The sequence below is a fragment of the Mustela nivalis genome, assembly GCF_964662115.1.
Source record: "Mustela nivalis genome assembly, chromosome: 1".
NCBI lineage: Eukaryota > Metazoa > Chordata > Mammalia > Carnivora > Mustelidae > Mustela > Mustela nivalis.
In genome coordinates, this window is record NC_139020.1 from 41,894,188 (window position 1) to 41,910,069 (window position 15,882).

Here is a 15,882-nt window from a genome sequence, read left to right on the forward strand (position 1 = left end):
TTTGTCTTGTGACCTCCCCTCTTATGGAAATGAGCTGATGTGTTGATTTTGTAGTCTGTTCAGCCTTTTACTTCTTGTTAGGATGGAGTGGTGACTTCCAGTCTTCTTAAATGATGTTATGACTTTGTTAAATTAACACTTGTTAAGTAGGGCCCCTGGATGTTAGATGGTAAGTCTTGGTTCAAAAAGGCCACAGAAGAAATTGAGACAGGAGAAATTTATTACTTACAGGTCCTGGAGGAAATATGTGGCATACCTTGAGGTTTCCATGGAGGAGATCAAGGCAGGGTGCAGGCAGAGAGAGCTGCAGGAGCTGGGCCATATGCTAACACCAGATTGGTGAATTCAAAACAAAAAAAAATGTGGTTTTATAAGTTCCATCAGGGTCTTATCTAACAGAAGGCTCTGGCAGGTGTGGGATACTGTTGATCACAAAGGACATTTGGGTAAGTTATATCAGGAACTTACATTTACTTGTGACATTGCAGGCTGTTTTCTAGGTCATGTGCTCATTTAGGGCTAGTTGGCCAAACTCTCAATATATCCAAAACTGGAAACAGGACTCTAATACATTTTCAATATATTTATTTCAAGTGATCCTAAAAATCTATGCTTCTAGGATAATTTTAATGTAATAGGCTAGAAAATAACTACTTACTAAAGGTTTACATATGCTATTAACTCTAAGCCAATTGATAATAATTAAGGGACAGGAACTTATTAAGAAATGTAAAATAAGACTTTCTTTGTATCATATACACCTTAAATCACTGAATTATAGAGAAGCATCATTGTAGAATATTACTACCTACCAGAAAACTAAGATAATTAATTCTTTTTGCAAAATACCTATAAGTAATAATCACTGGATGAGAATATGGATGGTACAAATACTGACTTATCAGGGCCTTGGCAAGAACTTCCATAGATTTTTGAGTATTTATTTGTTTTACACTAATATGAACATGTAATTGGACCTAAAATAATATATATGTATATTTATTAGATAAAACTTTTTATTAAATCAAGTAGAAATTAATTTATAATCTAGAGTTAGGAATTTGTACTAGTGGTTATGTTTTGAATTTATTCAAGTTTTCTTGGATTTTGATTTTTTTTTTTTTGTCTATTCTCCTCATCCATTAGTCTACCCATCAAGTGAGAGCACCTTACTTTTTTAAAGGTGTTGGTTGGAAAATAATGAATTGCATCAAAAATTCTGATTTACCATACTATTTTTTGGTATCCCTTCTTTATGTAGATTTCTATGGAAAGCCACTGCCTCCGCTGGCTGTGCGACAGAGACCTAACAGTGATGCTCATGATGTGATTTCATAGCCAAGTCACATGGATGCACTAAATACAGGCAAGATCAACTAGAGGACCTTCTTTCTCAAAGAAGAAAAGCCCTAAACATTCATGACTAGGGCAAGATAACCATGGCAATTTCAGTAAGGAGTCGAATAGCCAAAGACCTGACTGATCTGACAATTATCCATGTTATTCACGGTTTAAAAAAAAAAAAAAAAAAAAAGAAGCAAAATGATCGGTAGATGGGATGAGCATTTGAATCAAATTATCAGGAGTTATTGTTGACTCTGGATTTTACAGTCCCATTCATGGGCATATTCCTGAAGGAAAACCTTTTCAGAAAAAGAGCCAATGGACTCTGCACACTTTCGTAACCATTTGTTTAATAGTCTTTGTTACTGTATCTTACACATTTTTTGTAAAATACATGTGCATGGAAGGGGAATCTTGGGAATTTATAACCTACGTTTTTAACTTTTTATATTTTTCTAAAACTTATAAGAATTTTAATTACTATGATATTGACTGCACTTTTCTATAGATGCTTTGTTTAATGAAAATGGAGTTGATTTACTTGACAAACATGAACTATACAAACAGGACATATTTATATGGTTTTAGGTATGTTTTATAATAGTATTGTTCTTGAAATGTACCTCCTAATTTTACCTAATTTTAAAATAATACCTTTTAAAACTAGTTGCTTAGATCTTTATTCTTCCAAATTATGTTATCTGAAAATATTACCCAAATACTACCCAAGCAGGGTTCATTTTGTTGTTGTTTGCTTTTTTTTTTTTTGTGATGATTGCAATAAATGAAAGAGACTTGAAATACTTTCTTGATCTAAATGCTTTTTAAATTAATAAAAATGTTACGTGAGCTATTATTAAAATTTTCAGTGAACACCTCTTTTATGGTATAGACTTTTTCAGATCATGGTGCTCGTTGTCACTTCCTTGTTCTGTCAGAAGCTGCAGTGACTCTTTTATTTTAATTCTTTTGTGCCTTGAAAATAAAGGCAAGAAGACTGAAAAAGACACTGTGGGTACAAACACTTGGTTTTGTAACTAGGAAATGCTTGAGTACTAAGTCAATAAGAATTAAAAAGTTGGTTTAAAATTATTTTTATAAAGAGAGAATTCCAAAATTATTTCTCAATTTAAAATAATAGCACTTCCCTTGCACTGAAGAATGGCATCTATAGGATTCTCTATTTAAGCAAATTTTTAGGAATATATTTTGAGTATTAGATCATAATTTGCACTTAATTAAAAGTATATACATTTATATCAAGGTGAAAATGTTAGAAACAACATGAATCCTATCACCTCGTTAAAATTTTAAGTTTGGTTAACTTGTACTGACAACAAAGAAACACTAGTATCTAACAATAACAAGATTAAGTATATCTAAAGCAGTTTAATAGGATTATTTTACTTTGGAGCATCACATTTAGTCACATTTTTTAAGTCCTTGAACTTTCATTAGTTGGGTCACTTATTACTCTAGTCAGCATCATAATGCAGTCTTTTGAAGTTTTGTACACCAGGCACACTGAGTAAAAAACATTCTGCTTCAGATATAAAATTCACAACAGCCTAAATTTGATAGGTGGCCGAAATGTAAGCGAAAGCAACACAGGAAGACAAAATGTAAATTTTGAACTGGATTTTAGAGTAAAACTTATTTGTATATCTTTTTGGTTCCTGTTTGTAACATTTATATTTATTCATTTTTTTAAACACTAAACTTATACTTTTGTCATCCTTTTAATTTTCATCTAGTTTGAGAGTAAATGAAAGTTTAAACATTTTTTGTTTCCTGTAAGTGATTACTATAGTGTGCAATAATACTGAATTCATTTATTAAAAATAAAAATGATTTTTGAAATGAAATATATGATGCAGTGAAATAAATGTTTTATATATCTCTCAAAAATTAATTTGTATTCCTAAAGCATTCTAAAGATATTTTAAAAGAAGTTTTGTAAATCCAGGTTGCTTTTAACAAGTAAATGCCTATTTTGTTATGTGCTGCATTTTTATTCTTAACCATCATGGATTATTACATTTTCACACAATAAAAATAATTTATATCAGTATGCAGTTTTGCTTTTCATTTGATAAATTTAAGTGATTTCTTTTTGGTAAGAAAATAGAAAAGAAATTTTCAGATATGACTGTTGGAAGAAATCTTAAGTCGATAGATTAAAATAATGACTTTATTTTAGATGAAAACTTTTTCTCTGTACACGTTTTCATATATATGGAAAGGAATACTGTCAATTTTTTTTTTTAAGATTTTATTTATTTATTTGACAGAGATCACAGGTAGGCTGAGAGGCAGGCAGAGAGAGAGGAAAGGAAGCAGGCTCCCTGCTGAGCAGAGAGCCCAATGCGGGGCAATATCCCAGGACCATGGGATCACGACCTGAGCCAAAGGCAGAGGCTTTAACCCACTGAGCCACCTAGGTGCCCCAGGAATATTGTCATTTTAAAGGCAATTAAAAATATACACCTCATGATCCTGGATGATGCAATGTCTGTCTTTTCTTAAAATTACTTACTGAGGGACGCCTGGGTGGCTCAGTTGGTTAAGCAGCTGCCTTCGGCTCAGGTCATGATCCCAGCGTCCTGGGATCGAGTCCCACATCGGGCTCCTTGCTTGGCAGGGAGCCTACTTCGCCCTCTGCCTCTGCCTGCCATTCTGTCTGCCTGTGCTTGCTCTCTCTCTCTGACAAATAAATAAAATCTTAAAAAAAAATTACTTACTGAAAGATATATATTTTTACTTATTTAAAAGATAATTCTATATGCCCAAAAGGAATATATAACATGCATACAATATTGCATGTAATTGATATTAAATAATGAACTTTTTAGTTATCGGTTGTGTGTTTTCCTCAGTTTTTCAAATGAATTTTTAAAATTTTGCTTACTTTGTTTTTTTAAAGGATTTTATTTATTTGCAACACAGAGAAGGCACAAGCAGGGGGGATGGCAGGCAGAGGGAGAGGGAGAAGCGGACTGTGCTGAGCAGGGAGCCTGACATGGGGCTTGATCCCAGGATCCAGGGTCCAGGGTCCTGGGATTATGACTTGAGACGAAGGCAGATGCTTAACCAACTGAGCCACCCAGGTGCCCCCAAATTTTGCTGCTTTTATGATGGGAGAATCAAACATAATTTTGTAAAAATTAAGTGCTATGCTTTCTGCAAGCTTAAAATTGAACGGTCTTTTCAGTGTGAAACAAAGGACTTAATATGTAAAACTTTTTTTTTTTTTAAGATTTTATTTATTTGAGAGAGAACATGCACATGAGCAGATCTGGAGGGCAGAGGGAGAGGGAGTGGGAGAAGGATGAAATAGTCTCCTTGCGTTGAGTACAGAGCCCTTCACTGGGCTAAGTCGCAGGAGCCATGAGATCATGACCTGAGCCAAAACCAAGAGTCAGACTCTCAACTAACAGAGCCACCCAGGCGCTCCTGTAAAATGTATTTTGAATAGCCCATAAATAAATTATCTGTAGAATATGCCTTTTTTTTGTAGCTGGTCTCTAAGTATTTGTTTATTGTGATAATTTATTTTATTTGCTACTTGTTTCTATATGGTATGCTATTCATGTTACTGCATTTTTCCCATTCTGCACTGAAGAAAATGCTTTTTGGTGTCAAAACCTTATCAAAAGTGAAACTGCTTATACAAATAAAGCTGTAGCTTATAAACTTTATTATCTTTGGCTTTAATACTTAAGTTTTTGTCTAAGTGGAGTAGACTTTGCAACTGAGATTCTGCTAATACTATTTATCAACAAATATATTCCAGCTGATCCAAAGAACAAATTTAGATATTTGAAGACTTACATTAAAGTATGATTAGAGGGGCACCTTGGTGGCTAAGTTAAGCATCTACCTTCAGCTCAGTTTGCCTTTGGCTCAGGTCATGATCTCAGGATCCTGGGATTGAGCCCCACATAGGACCTCCACTCAGTCAGTGGTGAGTTTGCTTCTCCCTCTCCCTCTGTGATCTCTCTTGCTTTCTCTCTCTCAAATAAGTAAATAAGTAAAATCTAAATATATATATATATATATATATATATATATATATATATGATTATAAACTATCAATAATAATCCATTAGCTTCGTGGAAACAATAATGGAAACCTGTTTTTGGGGGGGAAAGAAATAGGAAATCAGAAATGAATTTTCTTTGATGAAGGGAATCAGCTTATAATTGAAGGAAAAATAGGAAGAAAATTATTTGCTTGTTTAGAGCCCGAGAGTTGTAAATTCTGTGTGCTAATTAGTAAACAGAATTTATGACCTAGGTAAATGAATCAATGGTCTCCTGATTTTTATAATATATCTTTTCCAGTAATATTTAAGTTATTATATTAGTTTGGTAGATCTGCCACACGATACTACCAAAAACTGGGTGGATCAAACAACGGGAATTAATTTTCTCACATTCTTGAAGTCTGGAAGTCCAGGATCAACCTGGAACCTTATTGGCAGGACTGGTTTCTTCTGAAATTCCTCTCCTTGGCTTATAGATGGCCTGCTTCTCCCTGTTTCCTCGTGTGGTCTTTCCACTGTATGTGTTTATCCCTAGTGTCTGAGGGTTTAAATTTCCTCTTTTTATAAGGATACTAGTCAGATTAGATTAGGACCCACCCTTAAGGTCCTTTTTAATTTAATCACCTCTGGAAAGACTTTCTAAATACAGTCATATTCTCAGGTATTGGGACTTAAGGCTTCAGTATGTGAATTTTGAGGGGATAAGTTTCAGCTCGTAATTAACATACATATTCTATTGCACTTTGTGTATATACCTCCCCCTAAGGTTTTTGTTTTTTTTCCAAAGATTTGATAAAATTAAATAAAAATACAAGTTATATTTACTTCCCAATCCCATTGGATTCTATGATAGAGTTTGTACACACCACTTTGGAGGACTAAAATAATAAAATGAGAGCCTCAGCTAATAAGCTATTCTCCTGAAATGATAGTTCAAGATTGCCTGTAAACTAGGCTTTGTTCTCTTGCTTTGATGGTGAATTTCTCTGTTGTGTTTTTTGCCATTCATTTTAAGGAGTGAGTGGTCTCTTGATGGTGGATTGTTTTACTGTAAAGCCTGTCTTTATCTTTTTGGCACATAAACCTCTACATGAATATGAATGTTTTATGTTTTATATAAATATGAAAATTCATAAAATGCATAGAAGTCTATAAAGTATTCTTATCTTGAAACACTTCTTATAACAAATAACTTCACAATAAAATTGCTTAGGTTTATTAAAAATTCTTTTCCTGCCCAGTTTAAGTACATATTAAGTTGCTTTATTCTTTAATGCAATAGTAATAATAATAATAAAATACAGTTTCTGGTGTTGGTGTCAGCTCGATTTATATCTGCCATGGTTTAAAACAAGACTGGTAATAGTTTCTATTTTTAAAATGAAGTGCGGACCTTTGTTTATTCTTTAGTAGGTATTTGGTAGGGGAAGTCCACTAACATTCTCATGATACATTTATATTATTCTATATAGACTAATGGGTTAAGTATTAAAGATCAAGCTGTAAAGAGAAAAAAAAGGGAGAAAGAAACATAATTGCTTGCCTCTGTGCGAAGCAATTTCCAAGCCAAAAAGCAATGGAATCAATTACAAAATAAAAAAATTTACTGCATAAAATTTTAAGATATTTTTACATTTAAAGAGTTGTAAGAAAAAAATGGGAAGGTACTTGAAAATGTTATATGGTTAACATCTCTAATATAAATAAAAATAGCACTAAGACATCTACAGATAAGTGGACATGAGGTGGTAATTTATAAAAGAAACAAATAGTATGATTTGAAACCTATTGAAACTAAGAATATAATAATTGTAAGATTATCAGACATGGAAAGAACGATGAGCAAACATGTTTATCAATAGTAAGAAGGTAAGCTAGTATAGTAACCTCCATACCTTAGAATACTATGCAACTTTTAGAAAGTTATATATGAAGAATTTTTAATATAAGAAAATGCTTATAATAGCAGGATACATTATATGTACTGTTTGATCAAACTTGAAAATGCGTAAAACTAGAGGAATACATCAAGATGTCAATACAATCTCTAGTGGCATTATCTTTAATTTTCATTCTCATAGGCTTTTTTCCATTTTCATCAGTATTCATTAGCTTATTTAAAATTGGAAAATAGAAACATTGGAAAATAGAAAATTCAAAAATTATATAATAGAACCAATATGACCTCTTTCCAAGCATTACACATCCCCTTTCCCTAAAAGAAATATAGTGTATATGATTTCTACTATCTCCTTAAAAGTCTTTTAAATGTCTACTTTGCAAATATACTACCATATTAATTCAATAAATGCAACATTCTGAAATGAACACAGAAAAAAATATAATCTCATGTATAGAGGCTGAAAGGTAGACTAATGACTTTTCTCTAAACAACCAACAAACTGCATGCATTTAATCACTTCAGTCCTTAATACTTTATTTTCTTTTGCACCAAATCTAAATTTATTTTTAGATTACTGGGGAAGTTGTATAAGTAAATGTATTAAGCTTCAAATCACATTATTGATGATATTTTTCTTTTTACGTGGTTCTAAGATTTGTACCTATGGTATATGCCTATACTGATATTTTGAGCATCAAAGGTCTCAAAATGATGATTTTCACTAAATATCAGGGACCATATCAAACACTGATTTCTTGATGAATTGTTTTTGCTGTTACAAGGGAGGAATTAAAAAGTAACACTAAAAGAGAAAATAAAGTGCTGTTCCTATTAGAATGGGTGTCATATTTTCCTCAGCACATGTAATACTGCCCTTAATAAAGGTGGGTGGGAGGCTACTGTGTAGGGTCATTTTGGTCTTCAGGCATTTGGTATCAGAACGTGATGATCATAATCTTGAAGATCATGATAGTAAAAATAATACACAGCAGCAGCCAACATTCAGGCGTTTACTGTTTCCGACCCTTTGTGCTAAGTGCTTTACTGTATTTCAATTAAACATTTAACCCTCTCCGTTAAAAGAGAGATTATCCCCATTGTCCATCTCTAGGAAATACATGTCTTATTTCTTCATCATATCATCCGTATTACCCTTAGTTCTGAATATCTGAGCTAAAGGGGGGGGGGGATATCCAATTTGATGGATTAATTCCGTAACTAGCTTAGCCTCTGAGAACATTTTACAACAACGGTCATTATACAAAACCTAATACAAATTAACATCTTTTTTTTTTTACTGAGCCACAAGCACACAGCAGCTTCTGTTCGGTGAAACGCTTCACTTGAAGCTGCCAGCCACTCAAGGCTCCGCCCAAGGGTCAAGCTACGCCCTCGGTAGTAAGCACCGCCCCCACCAGCCGGCGGCGGAAGTAACTTTGCGCTCTCGTACCTCTCGCGAGACCTACACGACTTTTGGCGAGATTTCGACAAGGAGGGCAAAGCAGTATCTCGCGGGAAGTTGAACCGGAAAAGCGAGGGATAGAAGTGCAAGCGAGTGAACCTCGCGTGTGAGGCTGTGCTTTTGGTTTCCTGGAGGTGCTGGGTCCTGTAGATCTCTTGTCTGGCATCTCGCGGCGGGATAATGTTGACCCGGGTGAGGGCTGGCACTCAGCTGGGAGCCTCTGACTGAATCCCTGTGCGGGCCGAGGTGGCGAGGGAGGGGGTCGGGATGGGGGAACTTCGCGAGCTGTTGGCGTCCCTGGCTGCACAGTTCGAGGCTGCAGTGCGGAACGCTCGAACGCTTTCTCTGAGCGCTCTCTGCGGTTTTCTCCCAGGACTCACCTGTGCCCCCACGTCCCTTGGTTGCAGTCCAGCCTGCCGAGCTGAATACTGCTCCGTTCAGCTTTGAGCAGAATGCAAGCTCCTCAGGGTATGAGACTCACTGCTCTATCCTGGGACCCTGGGACAGTATTACGTGGTAATACCTCGCTAAACTGGATGAGTAAATGAAAGAGAATTGCAAGGAAGTTTACACAGCAAGCGAGCGACTCCCCCCCCCCCCCCGAAGTAGCCTTTTACTTTTAGAATAATTTTACATTTACAAGAAAGTTGCAAAGATAATACTAATCTCCATAGGCTTTTCACTCAGTTTCCCCAAATGTTAGTACCTAGAGTCGCTTAATTTTGTTTCTTTGACGCAGCTTCTGTCAAGGCCACTAACTTTTTTTTTTTTTTTTTTAACGCCACAAAGCCTTTTAACCTTTGCTTTACATAGGAGTAATAATTATTTGAAGAAACCCTCTTTTTTCATAACTACAGTGTTGTTATATTTGAGGTAATGCTTCCTTGAAAGACTAATAATAATCATAAAACATGTTCTTAAGACAAAAGCTAGTTTGAAGTTCAATAAATTTGTATTATCAGATTGGGTCAGCAACATTTTCTTATCATCATAGCTGAAAGCAAAATCAGAGGGGAAGCTTGCAAAACAGATTTGCAGAGTTGTATTGGATCATTTTGAGAACCAGTATTCCAAAGAACTTGGAGATGCCTGGAATACAGTAAGGTTAGTATAATTCATCTCTTGATGCTTTTTGATAGAACAGGAAATAAACCCTTTTGGGGGAGAGTGGTGCTTGAGGATGAAAGATAAAGGAATGTAAATCTGGGTGCCCTTTTCCTACAGAGACTAAAGAGAAGAACTGAAGAAATAGCTGGAATCATAGGAAAATGAAAAGGGGAGAAAGAAAACTTTGTAGTACTAGTAAGGGAAAAAAAAATGTTAGAGCCTTGCTTTGAGCAATTGTTTTAATCTTTGAAACAGGAATGCCCACCAATTGACAAAATTAATTATACGGTAACAGGAAAACCTTAAAACTTTTGAGGGTATTTGACTAGTTTCCGAAAATTCAGAAGATAATTAGTCTTTAAAGCTGGCACAGCTCTGTCTTAGCTAGAGTCATTTTATTTGGTTATATTTCTTCCCTGTGCTTTTGGCAGGCTGTGTTTTGAACACGTGTACACACACACATACACACACAAATTCTTTGAAATTATTATTGAAAACATCTTTCATGCATAGAAGTAAGTGAGGTAAGTTTGATTTCTATGCTTAGTGACTTTTGCCTTTGGTCAGAATGTTATTCCATGGGTTCTTTACATTGAGGTGTTTTTTTTTTCTTTTCCAGTTTTTATTTAAATTCCAATTAGTTAACATAATACTGTCATATTCGTTTCGGGAGCAGAATTTAGTGGTTCATCACCTGCATATAAAAACCAGTGCTCAGCACAAGTGCCCTTTCTAATGCCCATGACCCATTTAGCTTCTCCCCCATTCACCTCCTTTCCAGCAACCCTCAGTCTGTTCTCTATAGCTAAGAGTCTTAATGGTTTGCTTTCCTCTCTCTCTCTTTTTTTTTTCCCTTTCCTGTGTCATCTATTTTGTTTCTTAAATTCCACATACAAGTGAAATTATATGGTGTTTGTCTTTCTCTGGCTGGCTGACTTTGCTAAGCATAATACATTCCAGTTCCATTATTGCAGATGGCAAGATTTCATTCTTTTTGATGATTGAGTGATATTACGTATGTATATAAGTGTACACACACACCCCACATGTTCTTTATAAGTCGGTGGACAGTTGGACTCTTTCCATAGTTTGGCTATTGTTGATAATGCTGTTATAAACATCAGGGTGCACGTGCCCCTTCAGATCAGTATGTTTGTATCCTTTGGTTAAATTCCTAAAGTAGCGCAATTGCTGGATCATAGGGTAATTCTATTTTTAACTTTTTTTTTTCCTTTTTTTTTTTTTTTAAGATTTTATTTATTTATTTGACAGAGAGAGAGATCACAAGTAGGCAGAGAGTCAGGCAGAGAGAGAGAGAGAAGCAGGCTCCCGCTGAGCAAAGAGCCCGATGCGGGACTCGATCCCAGGACCCTGAGATCATGACCTGAGCCGAAGGCAGAGGCTTAATCCACTGAGCCACCCAGGTGCCCCTATTTTTTTAACTTTTTGAGGAACCTTCATGCTGTTTCCCAGAGTGGCTGTCCCAGTTTGTGTTCCCAACAACACTGCAAGACGGTTCCCCTTTCTCTGCATCCTCACCAGTATCTCTTGTTTCCTGAGTTGTTGATTTTAGCCTTTCTGGCAGGTGTAAGGTGGTATCTCGTGGTTTTGATTTATGTTTCTCTGATGCTGAATGATGTTGAGCATCTTTCCATGTGCCTGTTGGCCATCTGTATGTCTTTGGGAAAATGTCTATTCATGTCTTCTGCATTTCCTAACTGGGCTAAATGTTTTTTGGGTGTTGAGTTTGATAAGTTCTATACATATTTTGGACTTTTTATCAGATACGTCATTGGCAAATATTTTCTCCCATTCTGAAGGTTGCCTTTTAGTTTCATTGATTATTTCCTTGGCTGTTCAGAAGCTTTTTGTCTTGATGAAATTCTAATAGTTCATTTTTTTCTTTTGTTTCCTTTGCCTACATTGAGTTGTTAAATAGTATATTCCATGCCCTGTGGAATATAAAGAGCAAGACAGTCCCCATACCTAGTTTGCCTGCAGTCTGGTGTTAATGGGGGATAAGGAGGCTGGTTTTAAAACTATATGAACTATTAATTCCATAAATATCCTGATAGAAATAGACAGGAGAACCTTGTCTTATTTAACAAAGACGGAGGGTGCCAGCAAAGACCTGAGGAGAAGCCAGCCCTTAACAGGAGTTATCTTAGCAAAAAGAATTAGATAATTTAGGCTCAAAGAAGAGGGAGCACTGCTTCTGAAGCAAGGGACAAAAGCCCAGTACATACTGCTCAGGAAAAAAAAGGTTATGTAGCTATAGACAATTGATTCAGTCATATTGTTGTCTTACTAATCTCTTTTTGGATAAACTCAGTAACGCTTTCTCACTTAAAAGGACAACTTTAAGCATTTTTTTTTTTAAAACAAATGAAATATTGACTGATAATGAAGTCTGAGGTTCTGAGATAATTTTTAGGACAAATTATACTGTTTTAGAAACTTGTAAATACTGTAATATGAAAAAATAGTTCGTGGTTGTGGTTTTTATTTCGAAACTAGATTTTTAGTTTTTTTTATTTATTTTTTAAAAGATTTATTTGACAGAGACACAGCAAGAGAGGGAACACAAGCAAGAAGAGCGGGAGAGGGAGAAGCTGGCTTCCCGCTGAGCAGGGAGCCCAGTGCAGGGCTCTATCCCAGGACCCTGGGATCATGACCTGAGCCAAAGACAGACCCTTAACAACTGAGTCACCCAGGTGCCCCCCAAACTGGATTTTAAAATGGGAAGCTTCTGTCACGGAGAAAAAAGAAGAATGATAGTGGAGTGTAATAAATTCATTATGTTTTTAGTATGTAAAGTTACTCACATAGAGTAGCCAGACTACCACACATCTACTGCATGCTTATTATGTACCAGATAGTATTGACTTTATGTGATCCTCAGAACAAAGCTCTGAGGTTTGTTTCCCATTTTTCACATGATGAAACCACATGGCGTTTAAGTAAATTCCCAAGTTTACATAAGTGCCAGAGCAGGGATCTGTATCTAGGCTTTCTGGTTAAAGAACTTCCACTGCCTAACTCCTAATCTCACACCTGGGTGTAATTAGACATTCATGGATAATTTTTTTAAAAAAATTTTTAAAGGGATAGTGTCTTCAGATTTTATAGTAGTCTGGCTACCCATACCCTGTAATGAGTTATTTTTCTATTTAATGTGCTGAGACAGATTTATAAGTTATTGTTTGACCCTACATTAAATGAGCAGTGAACCTCAGATCCATTTAATTAGCTGTGCCTTCTGCTTCATCTACCTTTTTGTTGTGTTTTATGATGATTTAAGTTTTGCATAAATGTGCTAAATTTACCATGGGCAAAATAAAAGCTGAGCTCAAAAAGTAGTCTGAACATGGAAGATGGCATGGGGAAGTAAGAACAAGTCTATATATTTTTTTTAACTTTTATTTGGAATGTCTTGCTTGCAGAGTGTATTTACTTCCAGAGAAAGGTGAGTGCATTTTTGTCTTCTACCTGGAAAGTGATTTGCTTACTTTTAGTGTCCTTTCTTATCTAAGAGATGTAGATAATGGGGAAGATTTAGTATTTATTTAAATTTTATTTTTTTGTAATAACCTTTTTTACAAGTCACCCTCTGACTAGCTCTTTAAAGTTGTTTACAATGAGTTTAAGTTTTGCTCCTCTCATTGCCTATTTATCTTTCAGTGATGCCCTTTCATGGCATCACTTCCCTCACTATGCTGTCATCTCAAGCTGTGCAGTCTTCTCTAAGCTCTGCTCCATACTTCTCAGTGTTTTCTGGTAACTTCACTTAGTTTGATACTAGGCAATCTCAGAAGCATGTTATTTTCCCTTCTAAACCTATGTTGTCATTTGCCACTTGCATATTTTTTCTCACTTTTTGAAGTTATCACCATCAATATGTTTCCTCTTTTCTCCTCCAGACCTTCAAGGTAAGGAATGATCCTTAGTCAAAAATAAGTCTGATATTTGCCCTCAGCTCCTGGGAGGTTATCTCTAAGCCCTTGGAATGTCCTGCCCAAGAGTGTCCTTGTTTACTTGGGGGGTTAGGCCACACTGGAAAGTCTAACTGTGATTTATGGTGGGGGCTGTGGGCCATGGTATCAGCTTGGCTTCCCACCTCTGACCTCCAGAGGAGTTGGAAACTAAAGATTAGCCAGTTGATTGTATTTATGTGACCGGCCCCCAATAAAATCTAGACACCAAGCTTTTGGTGAGCCTTCCTACTTGGCGGTATTCTTACTCATGTGGTCATACATTGTTGCAGGAAAAAGTGCTTGCCCTTGATTCCACTGGAAAGCACATGTGGAAGCTTCATGCTTTGAACTTCCTGTATTCTGCACCATGTATCTCTTACCTTGACTGACCTTGATATTTTGGCAGCTCCCAAACTATGGGCTGCCATACACTACTACTCTGCCTCCATCATAATCTCAACGCCCACCAGATGCTTTTGCTTCTTCCTGAGACATTTCTTTGTTTGGATTTCATTTCTACCCGCTTTATTACTGTTTAGTTAAGCTTGCATCATTACTTACTTGGCATATTACAGTAGTCCCTTTACATAATCTCCTGCCTTTAGTATTTATTTGATGGCTTATATGTAACCACTTTTATGACACTGTCTGTCGGGCAGTGTTCTAATCACTTTATGAATACTAATGTAATCCTCTGTACAGCCTTCTAAGATAGTTGTTACTATTTACACTTTACAGATAGGAAAACTGAGCATATGGGGGCTAATTAACTTGCCTAATGGAACAGAGCTCACATTTGGAGGAGCTTTGGGAGTTTGTCTTACCCTCTGTCCTGCTGCTTTTCAGTACCATCGTATTCCATTGTGCCACTCCTGGAGTAGAAGCCTCCTCTGCCCCCCAGTGTCTGCAGTATTATGTTTGGACTAAATATCTTAGCATGACTAGACAGGATCTTTCCTCCCTTTGGGATTGTGTGTGCTATTCCCTCTGCCAGGAATGACCCTCTCCTTTTCCCCTCTGTACAGTGGTTAAAATATGCATTCAGATCCCACCTTTGCATCTGGTAGCATATGACCTAGGTAGGTTACTTAACATCTCAGCCCCTCACTATCTTTATGTGTAAAATAGGATCTAATTCATATAATTATTTGGGAAGATACAATGATTTTATATATGTGCAAATTTTAGAATATTGTTTGACATATAGTAAGCCCTCAATATGTGTTAGCATTATTTTTATTACTGTTAACTGTTTTTAACCAATTCTCCATCAACCTGACCCATATATCCTAGACAATGTGTTTCCATTGCATTTTGTTGATAACAGCTATTGTAATTCTTTCAAGATTGTGTTGCCATAATTTCATTGTCTTTTCTGACAAGGGAGGGTCTTGAAGAACCAATATCTTAAGACTTGAGCAAGTCATCTACTTACTCAAAATTTTAGTGTTTATAAACCAAGTACTGTTCTAAGCACTGGGTATACAAAGATGGATTATATATATTCTGCCCTCAGTTGTATATGAGGGGAGGATTAATTGGAAATCTTTATTAGACACTTTTCTCCAGAGTTCACGTAGTTCATCTATAGAGGGGAAAAAATACAGTCAGATTGCATTAGCAGAATCTGTGAATGAGATGGAGTAGGATGCTTGGGGAAAACAGAAATGAGCTCTCTATTTCTGTTTTGTCCCTTATGTTAGCTTTACACAAATATTCAACCTTACTCTGTGCAAATCCCTATGAAGTAGTAACTTTTGGCCCCTTTGAAAGTCATAAGTTAGAAAGTACCAATTTTACTGACCAATCTAGGCCTGTGATACTAAAATCCATCTTGGTCCTCTACCAAGTGTGCTGCTGTGCAGGGTGTGGAGTCCCACCCCTGGGAGTGTATGCACATGTCTCCTGATACAAGGGATTCCTTGTATGCAGTATTTTCACCTTAGTTTGGTCTCTACCAGAAACGCAAACCATCACTTAGGACTTCTAGTTGAGCTACTGTGAATAACAAATATGGACGTAGATTGCCTTCTATAAGCACTAAAA

At 36.0% G+C, this 15,882-nt stretch overlaps 2 protein-coding genes across 6 annotated transcripts in view; both read left to right on the forward strand.

Annotated features, from left to right (window-relative positions):
- Nucleotides 1-3,415, forward strand: part of ARL13B (ARF like GTPase 13B) — a 70,452-nt gene extending 67,037 nt beyond the window's left edge. For all 4 annotated transcript variants that reach the window (XM_082742408.1, XM_082742410.1, XM_082742407.1 and 1 more), the window contains one exon: nt 1,262-3,415. In XM_082742408.1, the coding sequence (XP_082598534.1) occupies nt 1,262-1,338 (77 nt within the window). In that variant the 3' untranslated portion in view covers nt 1,339-3,415. The remainder of the gene's footprint in view (nt 1-1,261) is intronic.
- Nucleotides 3,416-8,756: 5,341 nt separating this feature from the next.
- Nucleotides 8,757-15,882, forward strand: part of NSUN3 (NOP2/Sun RNA methyltransferase 3) — a 53,932-nt gene continuing 46,806 nt past the window's right edge. Inside the window, exons 1-2 of one of the 2 annotated variants that reach the window (XM_082742421.1) lie at nt 8,757-8,947; nt 9,750-9,859. In XM_082742421.1, the coding sequence (XP_082598547.1) occupies nt 8,936-8,947; nt 9,750-9,859 (122 nt within the window). In that variant the 5' untranslated portion in view covers nt 8,757-8,935. The remainder of the gene's footprint in view (nt 8,948-9,749; nt 9,860-15,882) is intronic. The other variant, XM_082742422.1, reaches the window with a different exon arrangement.